General features: G+C 41.4%; 1 protein-coding gene across 2 annotated transcripts in view; it reads right to left on the reverse strand.

Moving 5' to 3' along the window:
- Nucleotides 1-16,462, reverse strand: part of NDUFAF2 (NADH:ubiquinone oxidoreductase complex assembly factor 2) — a 139,137-nt gene that overhangs the window by 52,481 nt on the left and 70,194 nt on the right. The window contains exon 2 of one of the 2 annotated variants that reach the window (XM_054032555.1): nt 5,919-6,008. The exons of the other annotated variant lie outside the window; for it this stretch is intronic. Coding sequence (XP_053888530.1) covers nt 5,919-6,008 — 90 coding nt within the window. The remainder of the gene's footprint in view (nt 1-5,918; nt 6,009-16,462) is intronic. 2 annotated transcript variants of the gene reach the window in all.

Consider the following 16,462-nt stretch of genomic DNA (forward strand, 5'->3'; position numbering starts at 1 on the left):
GAATACATTGCAGTTGCCCTCATCTTTAACACAGAAATGCAATTCATGGAGATTACAGGTCCCAGCATGGAATACAGCTTGGTTGCTCAGATAAAGATAGAGCATTTCATGCTGGCACCAACAGCCTCTGTGGGTCACATGTTCACATAAAAGATGGCAATGGCCGCAGGCTACACTGTAAAACACTGTTGGCTGCATTTGACCTACAGGTCACACTTGGGCCAAAGGGAACACTGGTTGTGCGCTGCATGGTTCAGAGGTGACCATAGTAGCAGACTGAATCCTTTAAACTGTTTACATATCATTCTAAGCATAACATTTTTCATCATATGCCCTGTTCTTTTAGATCCTCTCCAATACACAGCCCAAGCCAACAGGCTCTGCAGTGGGGAAACCCCTGGGATAAGGTGAGGGGACAGAAATCTTCCATCTTGGGACCAAATTAAGGTTTAGTCACCACAGGGCCGTGCTTAAGGCCCCAGCTCCGTAAGTCACATAATTGCATCAGCATCTCAGTTTTTATTTTAAAAGCTCTTTGGGGTGGGGACTGTTTTTGTTCTGTGTTTGTACAGGACCTACGTAACAAGGTGGCTTGCTCCGTCAGGGCTGGGGCCTAGCCAGCCCTGGTTACAGAATGAGGCACATCTGTGTTGAATCAGGTATTTCCCGATAAAGTTCAGCAGCTGGCTGCAGTGAAAGGGGAAGCTATGGCAAGTCTGCAGTAAGTGAGGAAAGGCTCCTGCAGGGAATATCCTGAGACCAGGGGATTTGCCCCAGCAAGGGAGAGCTGGGAAAGACCCAGACCTAACAGGGGAGAGACTGCAAAGGCTCCAGGCAGGAAGGCCTGGGAGGAGGAAGAGAAACCTTGTGTTGTGTGGACTTCAGAATGGACTTGGTTTATTGATATAAAATAAACTGCAAATAAAACAAAGTCCCTAGGGAAGGGTTGGTTTTGATCAAGAAAAAAACCTGAAGGGATGATTTCTTTGAACAGTCCAAGGAGGAGAAAGTGAGGCAGGCTGCCAGTAGCGTGACCTTAAGCCAAGGAGGGGAGGGGGTGAATGGGAGGCAGCTGGCCCAGTTACAATTTAGCATAATGGGGTCCTGGTCCATGACAAATACAATATTGTTAGTTCTCAGGGTAGTGAAGAAAATCTTGAAAAGATGAACGGAGTGTAACAAATGCCTGCCTGAGCATTGTAACCCAGGAATCTCTTGGTGCCAACTGGCAGAAGGCACAGGGAATACCCAGGGTTTTATAGGGACCCCCTGAGTCAGATATGTGCATAATAATTCACTAAAGGGTGGCATGTGAGGTCTCTACCAAGAGTCAATAGCCCACAGGTCACTACACTCACTGCAAAATGCATGTATGGTTAATGTTTAAGGAGTTGTCTCTATACTAGAAAGTACGTGACAGGTCTCAGACAGGTTCCTTTCAAGCAGGAAGAAACAGACACTTATCCCTCTGTCTGGTCATGTGTGTATCAGGCACTGTATGTCTCACAATAGATACCTGTTGCATACTGAACCAAATGATAGCCAGAAGATTGTGGAATCTTCAAGAGATGAAGTTTACAGGAAGAAATAAACAGTAGAAGAGTATCCAGTTTATGAGTAAAGGCAAAGGATTGTTGGGGTAGAACTAGAGGTTACAGGGGTACTGCACGGATCTTTCACCGAGAAAGCAAACTGACAGAATGACTGTCTCATGAATGGACGATCACAACCAAGCCTTGTTATAAAAACCCTGGAAGGACTTTGGGTCAGCATTGCTCTCTACGGGTATGTCTACACTACGAAATTAGGTCGATTTTATACAGTCGATTGTGTGTGTCCCCACTAAGCGCATTAAGATTCAGTCCCGCCTGGAATATCATGTGAGCTGGAGGCTTCTGCCTCAGGCTGCTCTCCTAGCCGGCAGCACTGCATGGTCACACCTACCCCAGCCTATCCCATGAAGCCTGGACAGTAGTAAGGAGCAGTTCCACTACAGGCTGAGCAAGTGCAGAATGGTGGTAGAATGTGCCTTTGGACGTTTAAAAGCGCGCTGGTGCAGTTTACGGACTCGGTTAGACCTCAGCGAAACCAATATTCCCATCGTTATTACTGCTTGCTGTGTGCTCCACAATATCTGTGAGAGTAAGGGGGAGACGTTTATGGCTGGGTGGGAGGTTGAAGCAAATCACCTGGCTGCTGATTATGCGAAGCCAGACACCACGGCAGTTAGAAGAGCACAGCAGGGCGCGCTGCGCATCAGAGAAGCTTTGAAAACCAGTTTCAGGACTGGCCAGGCTACGGTGTGAAAATTCTGTTTGTTTCTCCTTGATGAAAACCCGCCCCCTTAGTTCACTCTACTTCCCTGTAAGCCAACCACCCTCCCCTCCCCTCTTTGATCACCACTTGCAGAGGCAATAAAGTCACTGTTGTTTCAAATTCATGCATTCTTTATTAATTCATCACACAAATGGGGAGATAACTGCCAAGGTAGCCCGGGAGGGTTGGGGGAGGATGGAAGCACCAGGTGGGGTGGTGGAGGAGGGAAGGACAAGGTCACACTGCACTTCAAAACTTATTGAATGCCAGCTTTCTGTTGCTTGGGCAGTCCTCTGGGGTGGAGTGGAGTTCTGATAGCACGGATTCCTCTCCCCATACAGCGATCAGATCCAGTACCTCCCGTTCGGTCCATGCTGGAGCTCTTTTGCAATTCTGGGATTCTATGGTCACCTCTGCTGATGAGATCTGTACGGTCACCTCTGAGCTCGCCACGCTGGCCAAACAGGAAATGAAATTCAAAAGTTCATGGGGCTTTTCCTGTCTACCTGGCCAGTACATCCGAGTTGAGAATGCTGTCCAAAGCGGTCACACTGGAGCACTCTGGGATAGCTCCCGGAGGCCAATACCATCGAATTGCGTCCACACTACCCCAAATTTGACCCAGCAAGGTTGATTTCAGGGCTAATCCTCTAGTCAGGGAGGAGTACAGAAATCAATTTTAAGAGCCCTTTAAGTCGACAAAAATGGCTTCGTCGTGTGGATAGATGCAGGGTTAAATCGATCTAACACTGCTAAATTCGACCTAAACTCGTAGTGTAGACCAGGGCTAAGACATGAAAGTATCTACAGCAGAACCTCAGAGTTACAAACAGCAGAGTTACGAACTGACCAGTCAATCACACACCTAATTTGTAACGGGAAGTACACAATCAGGTAGCAGCAGAGACCAAACAAAAAAAACAAACAAACAAAAAATACAGTACTGTGTTAAACGTAAACTACTAAAAAAAATTAAGGGAAAGCAACATTTTTTTTTCTGCACAGTAAAGTTTCAAAGCTGTATTAAGTCAACATTCAGCTGTAAACTTTTGAAAGAACCACCATAACATTTTGTTCAGTTACAAACATTTCAGAGTTACGAACAACCTCCATTTCCAAGGTGTTCAGAACTCTGAGGTTCTACTATAGTTACATAAGTCTAGGCTCTAGAATGCATATTATGATTTTGTTTTATATGTAATCATTTGTTTCCAATACTTCTACTTGTTAACACTTGAATCTATAGACTTCATTAAATAAACTTTTTCACTAAAAGTGAATAAATGTGTTTTCACTATAAACATCTGAATGCTCTGTGTGAAGAGGAGTGGTGATCGGAGGTGAAAAGGGTAAGTTGCAGTGTTCTGCTTCTTTGGAAGCAGTGAATCTGAAATCTGCAAAATGTCCAGCAGAACAGAGGCTGGACACTCCAGGGAGATGCTCGGAAGCTTGAATGTGCCTATAGCTCAACTGTAGAGAGATAGTGGGGCCGTGTGGGCCCAGAGGGGAGTGCTAATGCTGCGTGTGGCAGGTGGAATTGGGGAGCTGACCACAGCAGGAACAAATGAGGCTTCCTCATGCCAAGGGCAGGTGGTAGTGAGGTGCCTCACAGCCCTGGGTACCAAGCATGCAGATGGCTTGAAATGACAGTTCAAACCATGTGACATGCCCCTTCATTTTAACTCTTAATCTTGCTGCTCTGGGGATCCCTTACCAAAATCACCTCAGAACAGGACTCTGATGTGGCCCTTACTGTCACCCTTCACCTTGGCTCTGATGGAATGGTGTCAACTGGGGCCCTCTGCTTGGGTGGGTAGGGACAGATCTCCCTTCTCTGAAATAGACCCCCACCCTCCTGAAGACAGGGAGCAGTGGGCCAGAACTGAGGAGAGAGCCCAGACTACACAAAGAAGTGACAGGTCACCCACCAACCCAGCAAAGAGCTGCTGCATGGTGTCCCCTGCTACTATCACCCCAAGGAGAAACAACACATTTAAATGGGGTAATAGGATTTAGGACACCACCATAATCAAGCTCTGCTTCACTTCAGAAATTCACTAGCTTCCATGAGGCCACTTAATGTAGAAAGACTAACCAGAATCCGTGTAGGGCTGATTCACCAGCCCTTTCCATACCCCTGTTCGCCCTACACCCAATCCTTGCATAGATACACATGAAGTCACTGGGGAACTGAACTCCATGGCTTCCTGAAGGGGCTTCCCAAATCTGGCCTCTCCGACGCAGCAAAACCACACTGATCCTGCTGTGGTACAGGGACCTCTAAACCTATACTAGAGGAGCCAGGATTTGGCCCTTTCCATTTATTTCAGTTATCTATAGTTCCATAACACAACATTTCAGCTACTAACATTTCAACTGACACAGAACTGAAAAATCCACTTAGCACCACTGTTCATATTTTGGGCTCTTTGAAATTTTTTTGCACTTTATCTGTCAAACAAGATGCACAGCACACACCTTCTGTTCAAATAATGGATGGGAAACAGAGCGGTTTGAATCTGTTCTTCCTATTCCCTAAACGGCTCTGTATTTAAAAAGAAAATGACAATTACCTATTTATTTTTCCCATTTTCCCTTACCTTCATGCATCCTTCCAATTCAATGCTGCAAGTCACAAAGAATGTTTTATGGCAATTACAAGAATGAGCAAGTGTGGTGTTAAAAGTGCAACTGCAGGTAATAAAAATGTGGTTGTTCATATATGTTTTTTTCTTCAAGGTAGAAAGCTAAACAAACACCCTTGGTTTGACAATGTTGGAAGTCATCTCTAATTATATACCTTCACTGAAGAGTTAACTCAGGCTCCTACTCAAGTGTTGTCCCTGGCTTCTGACCACACAAAAAACTCTGACCTCAGTTTAGATGGTGCTTTCAAAGCAAACTAACAGATCAATCTTGGGTGTAGGCAAAAGCCCAAGTGCTGCTTTCACTCCAGCTGGTAACCTGCCTCCTTTGGTGTGAGGTGCAGGCTAAGCAACTCAAAAGCTGGTAGTCCTCTAATGCCTTCCCACAATTCCTGCTGTGTGCACAGAAGGACAAACAAGTTGTCCCACAATTAACTGGGAAAGAATCATAGAGCATCAACTCACTGCAGCGCTAAGCACTAGGGATGTGTCCCCAGAAGTCCTAGCCAGATACCTGAGTGAGTGCAGACCCAGGAATTTGAGTGTGGCCACTCTGACATGGGCACCAATCACCTGCAGAGAGGACATGCCCTGAAAAGGTTTTAGCCCAGATACATTCTTTTCAGGGTCATTCTGTCAGATTGCTCCCTCACTCTCAAACATTTTCACAACTGGTTGGAGAAAATCAAAATCATGGTCATGCAAACTATACATACATTTTCATGTACTGACCCATTTCTTAAAGGCAAACACATCATTTTACTTGTGCTTAAAAGTGGATACTTTCAGAATTCACAATAGCTAGATATGATTACTTTAGTCTTCATGCCTCAAAATGAAAAGATCTCAGCAAAGAGCAAATAGGTGTGTAGAGTCAGGTATTCTACTGAATTTAATTTTCAGCATTTTGTACTTTCAAGGTTACATGAAAATAAAAACAAAATCCCAAACATTTACCTTCCCATTCTGTTGGCAGGTCGCCCACTTCATACTTATACTCCTCTTGATTTACAGCTTCTACTAGTCTTTTCTCTGGAATGGTCTGTCCTATTAACAAATAAAGATTACATTTAAAAGTATACACCTATGTAACATTAACAGCCAAGCAGATTATGCTATGACAAAGTTGCTGCCCCAACCCATCCCCTTCTTGACTAGCTGTGGCAATGCAGAGCCCTTGGTTCAGTTTCCCTCTATTATTCTTTTGCCTTCTCTGTCCAGACCACGTTAGAGTCCTGTGCCCTTTCTGGGGCCACACTTCAGGACTGCAATGTATACAAAAAACAAACCTTCAGCCCACCTGGGCTCAACTGGCAGCCACCTCATCAGAGGTGTGCCCCTGCTGTTTTACACTGTCCTTCTGTACCTCAATCAACGCCATGATCCAGGGCCTGGCACCCTCCTCCCCTTATCAAGGACATTAGACAGGCTCCAGTTAGGTCTCTAGCTCTATCCTGGAAAAGCACGTCTGGTTTTCTCCCCTTTTTCTTTCATGGCCTTCTATCAGGCTGCTTCTCAGACAAAGGGAAGATCCCTAACTCCTCTTCTCTGGAGTTTCCTCTCCCCAAGTGGGCTCACCCAGCTCTTTATGGAAACAAGCCCTGTTCTCCCTGGCCCTTCTTTCTAATCAGGCCTGGCACACCCTCCAGGTGCAAGCAGGCAGGTTAATTGGCTTCTCAGGCCAATATTAACCCTTTCACAGTATATGTGGGGTAATCACCCTATTACATATGCTTTCATTTGAACAAATATTACTTTTTATGTTCACAAATATAAATCTGCCCCACAGACTAAAATGAAGGATCATCATGCAGAAGGGAAAGATGGCCATTTAGAGATTACAATTCAAACTGCTAAACTTTTAATACATATTTTTAAAAGTTTAAGATCCCAAGTCATTCATAGATTATGCAACAAATCGGAAAACACAGTATTTCAATATCAGTTCATTGTGCAGAGTTTCTTGCATTAAGAATGTCACACTGAGGACTGTCTGCTGAAGCTTTCCCATAAACTCTATCTGCCACACTCAAATATCATTGAGGCCATTAATGGCCAAGGACCAGAATCTTTAAATGGTTCCATAATCAGACAGGAAGCCAGTGTAGAGTGCGGTGTTGATGTGCTCTGATTCGTCAGGTTTGCCTAGAAGGCAGGCCATAGCATGTTGTACAAGAGGTAACTTCCATGTTCCTTTTATCAGCTGCAGAAAAGGCATTTTGCTAAGTATTTTTCCCCATATAAAATAAATGGAGCAGTAGCTTCAATGGTGGGGAAATGAGAGAGGAAGAAAGCCATCACGTACCTCTAAAAGTTGGATATAAGCAGGAATTGTACATATAATGACAAATGCAATTAGTTTAACTAATATGGGACCTGTGGAGGAAGCAAGTTTGTGAAAGGAGTCCTGAAAATACAGCATCTGCATGGGGAAAGAGCCAAGGTTTTAACATCTAGTCTATAGTGTTTGATGGTTGTTCTATGTAGTAATACATGTCATTGGGTGGAGGGGAGTATTAATTTCCTTGTTTTTGTGGTAGGTATGTTATGAGTAGAGCAACCTTCGCTGATATAAAGTGCAGGGCGTCTTTTTGTTTGTTTGTTTGATCTTGAAAAGATACTAGGCCTGAGCCAGTATATCTCTGAGGAGTGAAGATATTTTCCTCCACTTCCTTGAAGGTGGAGATGATTTGTTGTTGTAGTTAAAAGGACAGCTCTTTAAAAAAAGCTGCTCAGACATGTTGCTGTCTTGGCAGAGATGGAATAATGGGCTGGGTGTTGAGGACATAGAAAGGTGCATACTGAACGTAATTCAGCACATGGATATCACCAGCCCATATGTGATCCATGTATTTTACACAGCTATATAAAGTTTACATACATGACAAATTACGCATTTTGAACTAAACATGTTTCTTCTATTGGATAATTCCGATGCATGCTTTCATAAAACAAACACAAGTAATGGCATACTGAGGCTCCTTCCCCCAGTATTCATCCTCTGTACAACACAGGCCAGTCTTGTAAGAATCAGAGCCTGGTGCCAAACTCCGAAAATTACTTCTCAAAGTCATGATTTTGAGGGATCATCATGCCGTTGGGTTGGTGGCTTTTAACATCTTTTCTGCATCCGTGATGTGGATAGGATGCTAATTAACGACAACAATGGTCTGGTTTGCTTTGTCCCTTAGTTTTCCTTCGGCGGACTTTTGCTTACAAGTAATTCACATATTTATCTACTGAAGAAAGATCATACAGAAGGCTTTTGGGATTTAAATTAAGGCCTTTTATAGGTTACAGAGGTACTTCTTCATAATCAGATACTGATTTTTTTGGGCAGAAATTGCCTTAAAGCTATTCCATTTCCCAATATAAAGCCTGCTTGCACTATTTAAAAGGTTGTTGTTTTTTTTAAATAAATCAGGAATAACATTCATATCCAGTTTGCTGCGCATGAAATTGTGCATTTATTCTAGAGTGCTTTCACATAAATTTTGTAATGAGGACATCATTACGATAGTTCAAGAAACTTCCCTTGCAAGGGTTACATATGTGAAGCAAACGCAAGTACCTACTCAAGTGTCACAGTTTAATATGCTATAGTTTAAATTTCAAAATGAACCCAGTCTTCATGTGACATTAATAGATCTTAAACAGAAATGACACAGACTATTAATTAATCGCAGTTAATGAATGCGATTAACACAAAACAAATTAACTAGATTAAAAATAGTCACGATTAATCAGTTTTAATTGCACTGTTAAACAATAATAGAATACCAATTTATTATAAACATTTTTGGATCTTTTTAACATTTTCAAATATATTTCAATTACAACACAGCATACAAAGTGTACAGTGCTCACTTTATATTATTATAAATATTTGTACTGTAAAAAAGATCAACAAAGGAAACAGTATTTTTCAATTCACCTCATATAAGTCCACTTAGTCTTACTTCTTGTTCAGCCAATCACAAGTTTGTTTACATTTACGGGAGATAATGCTACTCCCGCTTCTTATTTACGTCACCTGAAAGTTAGAACAGGCATTCGCATGGAACTATTGTAGCCAGCAGTGCAAGGTATTTACGTGCCAGATATGCTAAACATTCATATGCCCCTTCATGATTCGTCTTGTAGGTCTAAAGATTTACATTGTTTTGTTTTTGAGCATGGTTATGTAAAAAATAATACTAATTCTACATTTGTAAGTTGCAATTTCACAATAAAGAGATTGCACTACAGTACTTGTATGAGATGTATCTCAAAACAGAATGGTTCAACTATCGCAAACAAACTCATGCTACTGGCTTATTCTTCTGAGAGCCAATAAAAATCCTCTTTGCATATAGTTTTAAGAAGTCAATATCACCTTGTTTTTAAGGTTTTATTGATTAGTTAAGATACTGTTTATAATCATTTGAAAAAGAGATTTTGGTGCCACGCTTCTAAGTACATATACTAGGCTTAATCATGAAAGGTGTACTGAACCATGACTGCATAAAGTGACACAAAGAGTGAGGGCAGAAATCTGGAACCCTTCAGCAGTCACCATCAAAATCACAAGCTTCTGCTACTTGAGCTTTCACTGGCTGTGAAATATCAGCAGGTTATGTAGTCACTGAGAACAGCCACTAGAGGGAGACAATCAAACACTAGGCCAATTTATTACATTGAGTCTCTGCAACTCCCATCCACACCAAAGGGAACTGAAGTGTTTATCTGTTCTCAGACCAGACCTCTTGTTTGTTATTATAGGGAAGTTAATAAGCTACGCTAATACTTGATTAATTTTATTTTTTGGAAAAAGTGACCTGGAAAAAACAAAATCTGGACCTTTCTAATAGATAAGAAAAAAGAAGTTTAATTGTATTTAGGGGCTATTAACCTATCCAATATTTCAGAAAACACTGGAATAAAGTTCAAACAGAAATTTTAAAAGTGTTCCAATTAACTGGATGCTATGTTATGTGAAAGGAAGTCAGAAAGTCAGCTATATTCACTAATGAATAATATCATCATAGGTTGTTAAAACAACAACTAGTGCATCACAGCTTTCAACAGTTCCTTCTTACTGCCCATAGCTGGAGTGAGAGCACTGTGCAGTTCTTAACCTCACAAAATCCTTGGACTTTGTGGTTCTAGTTGTATATAGTTAGTAGTACCTTAGTATTAATGTTAGTTAGCTAGTTACGTGTTCTTCCCTGGTGATGCCCTCACCATGGTTGAAAATGGCTGTTTGTGTGTGGGGGCGGGACTATCCCCAGCAATGTTCACACAAGATGCTTGCTCTGCTTAGGTGAGGCTCATGTCAAAAAGCAGTGTTCAATCTTTAAATCGTTCACAAAACGAACTCAGGTGGCACCTGCTCGAGCAGGCCATGAGGCCTGCTTTGGTATCGAGGCTTGTCTCATATCAGAAGTTGCCCTTGACTTCGGTGAGGGGCTGCTAGCTCACACTCCGCAGCCGCTGCCTCTCCAAAGAGGCGCAGAAATCACTCTCCTTAGAGTGTGCCAAAGAAAAGGTCTCATAAGACCAATCAGTACCACTCTAAGCCTCGTGGAGACTCTTCTTCCTCCAAGAAGGGTATGGCTGCTGCTGATACGCGGGATGGAACAGGTCCTTTCAACTGCCCCATTACTGTGCAGGTACCTCCTTCCCACCCGCCCCCACCCCCCATGTACCTCTTCATGAGATATTGCTCTTAGAGCAGGTTCACTCTTTACTGGCTTTGGCGTGGTGGAGAAGTTCCTGTGGAGCACTGGGGTCAAGGTTTTTATTCCTGGTACTTCCTGATGCCCAAATTCAAAGGAGGAGTAGGACCTATTCTTGACCTCTGCAACCTCAATAAATGTACTAGATACTCGAGGTTCTGTATGGTCATCTTACCAGCTATTGTCCCCACACTGACTTAGAATGACTGGTTTACTGCACTAGGAAGTCAATGCTGGTCCTCATCAGAAAATCGAGTTCACTGATGCACAGATAGACTCTACAAGCTCCAGAGCGGTTTTGCCAACTGACTGTTTCCAGACAATTTGCCACCTTTATCTTGATCTCCAGTCTCAGTTCAGATGAACTAACAGCTGTATTCCCTCCCAATGACTGAACTGCCTTTACCTTCAATTAAACAAATGTGTAAAACTCCGGTTACAGAAGTTGTTTGGAGACATAAAAGACATTGCAGAGCCCATACACTGTATTTTGCTCCCTTTTCTTTGCTTATAAAATCAGCCGTTCATATCTATAATAAAGTTTTCTAGCTTGCCACAAACTCTACAGAATTTATGATTTAGGAGTATTGTTTATGCAGGACTGTAGTTCAGGTGCCTTGGATATTCCCTTTTATTTATCTATTAAATTATTTAAGCTTTTATGTTTAATATATCAAATCCTACTATCTAATCAAGCTTCTGGCACATACACAGTACCAGTTACTTCAATGTTTCATAATAAAACAGTGATACATAGAAAAATTTTACCTCTGAAGGGTTGGGTAGTTAAGGATTGATGTGAATCGGTGAGGGATTGGGGGAACATAATTAAGGACTAAACTAGAAAAGAGGGGGGGAACATTAAATAAACTATTTACCATAATTAAAATATAAACAGCGAGTTAAAAAAGAAAATAGTAAATTTATTTATTATTTTAATCTTGAGTTGCTTCCTTTCACCTGCTTCTGCATGTTGTCTCTTTATATCATTAGCTCTTTGCACAGGGACCTATCTTCTTACATTTCCACTAAGCACTCAGAACAATATGGGTGATCCAGGTAAAACTCTATATGTACTATTTATGTAAGTATTGTCATTGGACAGAGCCGTTGCACTAATTTGGACAGCAAGAATCACTGCCACTGGTGATAGAGCAAACAGGCTCTGATATCAATACAACCAATTAGCTAGGAAGAGAAGAATCATAAAGATGACCAAAATATATACAGTTGTTTAATAGTGTGTTATTATCTAATCTTCTAAGGTGCTAAACACCTGCAACTCCCACTGAAATCAATAGGAGCTGTGGGTGCTCAGCACTTCAGGGTCAATTCCTTAGGTCTCTGCTCCAGCGATGGAGTTTGCCATTGACTTTAATGGGAAGATGATCTGATCCTGGTAAATACTGCATACCCTTAAGGTCAGTGGGGCTGAAGGTCACTCAGCTTTACAGGAGATGCTCAGCACTTTTTAGGACTGGGCCCTGTATGAAGTGCTTGAGCAGTACTCTGACTTTGAGCTACTTAACACAGTTTCCATTATTAGGAGCTACAATCCCGGCAAGTTATTTTAAATTGATGAATGCAGAGTCAAGCACTTGGAAATACTAATATAATGTGTGTGCTATTTCCCTTTCCATTGCTGGTCTGTAATTTACAAAATATATTTCTGACTGACTGAACAATCAAGTATTTTAAAGTGAAATCACCAAAAATTTAACAATTTCAGTCAGAATTATGACAGTTGTATTTTAATGTCTCTGAATTGTTCTTTTAAAAGCAAACTGAAGCATCTAGGTCTAAAATTAAACAAGCTTAGAGATGGGTGATATGGAAAACTCATGTTTTCAAATTATTTCTTTACAATAAATTTGAGATTTGAATACTGTAATTAACTCACTGTATTTTACAGTGAAATATTCCAACAAAAGCTAAGCATTTCCTGGTCTATGGAATGATTAGAGGAACAGAGAAAACTCTGTACTTTTCACTTTTTACAGAAAAACACAGGGCCAAAACTTCCTGACATTTAAGTCAATGAAGTTTTGCCACGGAATCAAATGGGATCAAAATAAAGATGATCAGGCCACAGCCTGAAATCTGGAGCACAAGAAACCTCCTAAGCAAAGGATTAATGTTAGGATTATTATTTATTGAGTTATAAACTTTTGAAAGCTTCAAAAATACCCTATGGAAACATTTCTTCCATCACTGAAATGGAGTCAACTCTTGGGTGAAATATAACAGCCATTATAACAGCACCAGTAATGTTGCACAGTCATTTAGAAACCTGAAAAGTAATGCCTTATTTGACAGAAAGCTAGCTATAGAAACAAGTTTATTAGAGCATCTGTGTTGTTGGGCATGATCAAAAACTTCATTGTTCTGCTGATGTAGAGACCCCCGGACTTTATGGCAGAATTCACAGATGAATTCTGAGTTGGTAGCTCACCATTGCTGTTGGAGTCCTTGAAAGTCTGAAGAACAAGAATCTTCAACGTGAATGCGCACACCAGCGTGGCTGGTCCAACATGGGTATTTCTTGAAGTGATGGGCTTCAAGTTTTAGCTAGTAGCTCAAGAAGTGCTCTTATATGGCTGGCTATATGCTCGTCCTTGGCTTTGGGTTTGGGTTGACTATATCAATAGTATAATCAGTCTTGTTGAACAGACCAGCCATCCTCTTTGGAATTTCAATAGAGGAGCACATCTATACCAATATCACAGTCCATTTTCTCATGCCCTCAGCAAGTATGAGGAATCTTATGGATTTTTAGGGTTTTCTTATTGGCACTGTGGCACATCTGATCGCCTCATTTTGAACCAAAGTAAATTCACTCACCAGCAGGTACTATAAGCTTTTAAGGGGCTCTCAACTCCCTAGCTCTCTGCTATTCCATGGCTGTCTGCTGTGCATGGAGTCCACGATCACTTAATAGTGACCTCTGGGAGTTAAAAAAGTAGGTGGGGACAGAGCCTGGAGAGGAGATAGCTTAGAAGCTGCCTGCTATCCTCAATACAAGGACTGTATGTGGACAAAACATAAAAGCTATAATATTCCAAGATGTTACTTCTGTTGTTCTCAGCCATGGCCTCTGAATGGAACTGCCCAGCAGACATCATGTGGGTAGCACATGTTCTGATTAATCTTAAGTGCCCTATTAGTGACCTTGACTGACTGCTGTGATGAGTTTGTTAATTATTTACAAATGAGATGTATAGGATTTGGGCTAATCTCCAGGAATTTGATAACCAGAGTCTCAAGTTCCAAAATTATGTCCTTCTGCTGGGTGGGGCTCAAAATAGTTTCTGAGGAGATGGATGTCCATGATCATCTGTCACTGAGATAGAAATCAGGCTATTTTTCTGGAGACAATCTGGAAGATACAGACTCTCTTCTCCAAGGAAACATTCCACGTGCCATCAACAATCTGTCAATTTATTTTGGGCCATTGGGATCACAGAATTTAAATGTAGATATTCATTCTGAGACTTACATTATTTCTGAGTTGCTAGTCATGTCTAACTATTACATATGCTACTAGGAGATAGACAAGCCATTGAATTCTCAGCATCCAAAGGTTCTACCAGTCTTTCCACCTAAATATAAGGGCAAGTAAGAAGGAACTGGGGAGTCACACTTGGTCCTGACCAAAGGGAATGAGGAAGATAAGTCCTGAAGAAGTTTTTTTTTTTTTTTTTTTTTACCCTCCACTTCTGCCCCCACTCCTACGCTAAAATGGAGCTTTAATTCCACTAATCTTTAAACAAAACCTGTTTTTACAAGTCTTGAAATGTCTTCAGTCTACAAAACCACTGAGCCATTTCAAATTCAAAACAAGCCAAAAGCCACATTTGGCAACTTTGAAGGCCTCTGAAAGGATGCCTGCGACTGGATTCACCCTTGTATTCACATCCTAAACATACTGTAAAAATGTATGTACAAAATACACCTTGTGAGGGTCTATACTTTTATGGTCACCACTTTTACAATACTGATAAATTTTGTACAAAGTATGCCCTGTATGAGCTATCATTTGAAAACCCATAATCTGCTGAACATTGTTCTGGTAAAATATGCATATCAACATTTAATGTAAAGTTTCTACTGTACAACATTGCTAGAGTTAGAAAGGCAGGCTCAAACCAGTTCTTCAGAGACAGACACACTGGCTCTCCCAGCCATGTAGAAGCATAATTAATTGGACAATCACCTACTTAAAACGGGTATTCCTTGGCAGGAAGGAAGGTGTGCATAAGAAATTTACACTGCATCACATGAATATTTCAAACTTCATGTCCACAAGACGTGGCTTGTTACCTACACCCCAGTTGGGGGTAATCCTCAAAGAAGGGCAAGGGATATAAATATGAGAGACTATGACCTCCAACTCAACTCTCCCCCTCCCATCTCTCTGCTCATGACATCAACGATTATCAAAGAGCTGAACTAAGGGGGAGTGGTCCCAGGCTAGAAGGAGACCCAGTCTATGAAATTTACAGCATCATATGGTGAGACAAAACCTTTGCTTTTAAAGCCACTTAGCTTGTTAAGTTAGATATTAGCTTGTGTATTACTCTTATTTTCTTTTGTAACCAATCCTGACTTATGCATCAATACTTCTAATCACTTAAAATCTATCTTTCTGTAGTTAATACATTTATTTTATTGTTTTATCTTAACCAGTGTGTTTGGATTAAAGTGTGTGGGGAAAGTCAATTTAGGATAACAAGACTGGTGCATGTATCATTTCCTTTGATGAAATGATGGACTTTCTATAAGCGTGCATTGTTCATTAGCGTACTGGACAGTTCAAGATGCACATTTCTGGGGGAACAAAACTGGGACTAAGAATTTGTGGGTGTTGTCCTGTATGTAATTCATGAGTAGCTGGTCAGAGTGCTCATGTATTTAGCTGGGAGTAAATTTGTATGCTGAAGGCTGTGTGAGCAGGCCAGGTGTGACTGTTCTGACCACAAAACTGTGTAAAAGGCATCCCAGGTTATAGAGTTAAGGGGGCACCACTGTTCAACAGTGAAGATTGTATCCTGGGGAGTGTCACAGAGCTATTTGAAAACTAATAACTCACTGGTCAATAATATTATGGTGAAATGTATGTAGCAACGTTGTGTGTAAAATTATTAAAATCCCCCCTAAATATAATATTAATAGGGCATGTTCAAACTCATGTAGCAACAATTAAGCAAAATGGGTCAAGCAGGTCTTAAAACAAATGGATGTGTCTACCTCAAATTTATATATAAATTGTAAACAGAGTCTTCAGACAATTAAAGGGGAATGCAGGGGACAAAGAATCTGCATTTCAGCAAACAGGGCCAAGAAAAAACAGCATGAGACTTTTCACCAGAAGACTTCGTGCTGCCTGGCTCAGAACTTTTACCTAGAAATCACACTCAAGAACTTGCATTTGAAAGAGGGGAAATGAACTTTAAAAGTGAGGGGGCAAACACTCCAAGACACCCCTCTCTCTCTCTCCCTGTCCATTTCCCCCTTTGCACCTAAGATGACAAAGGAAACAGCTGTTGGACTTTGGGGGAAGGCTCCTGACCTGAAAAGTTTGGTCAGTAATGCTGTTGGAAGGATATGGTAAGGACCTTACTCTGAATCAAGTCATAGAATATCAGGAAGGGACCTCAGGAGGCCATTGAGTCCAAACCCTTGCTCAAAGCAGGACCAATCCCCAGACAGATTTTTGCTCCAGATCCTTAAATGGCCCCCCTCAAGGATTGAACTCACAATCCTGGGTTTAGCAGACCAATGCTC

This window comes from Malaclemys terrapin, chromosome 6 (genome assembly GCF_027887155.1).
Source record: "Malaclemys terrapin pileata isolate rMalTer1 chromosome 6, rMalTer1.hap1, whole genome shotgun sequence".
NCBI classification, from domain to species: domain Eukaryota; kingdom Metazoa; phylum Chordata; order Testudines; family Emydidae; genus Malaclemys; species Malaclemys terrapin.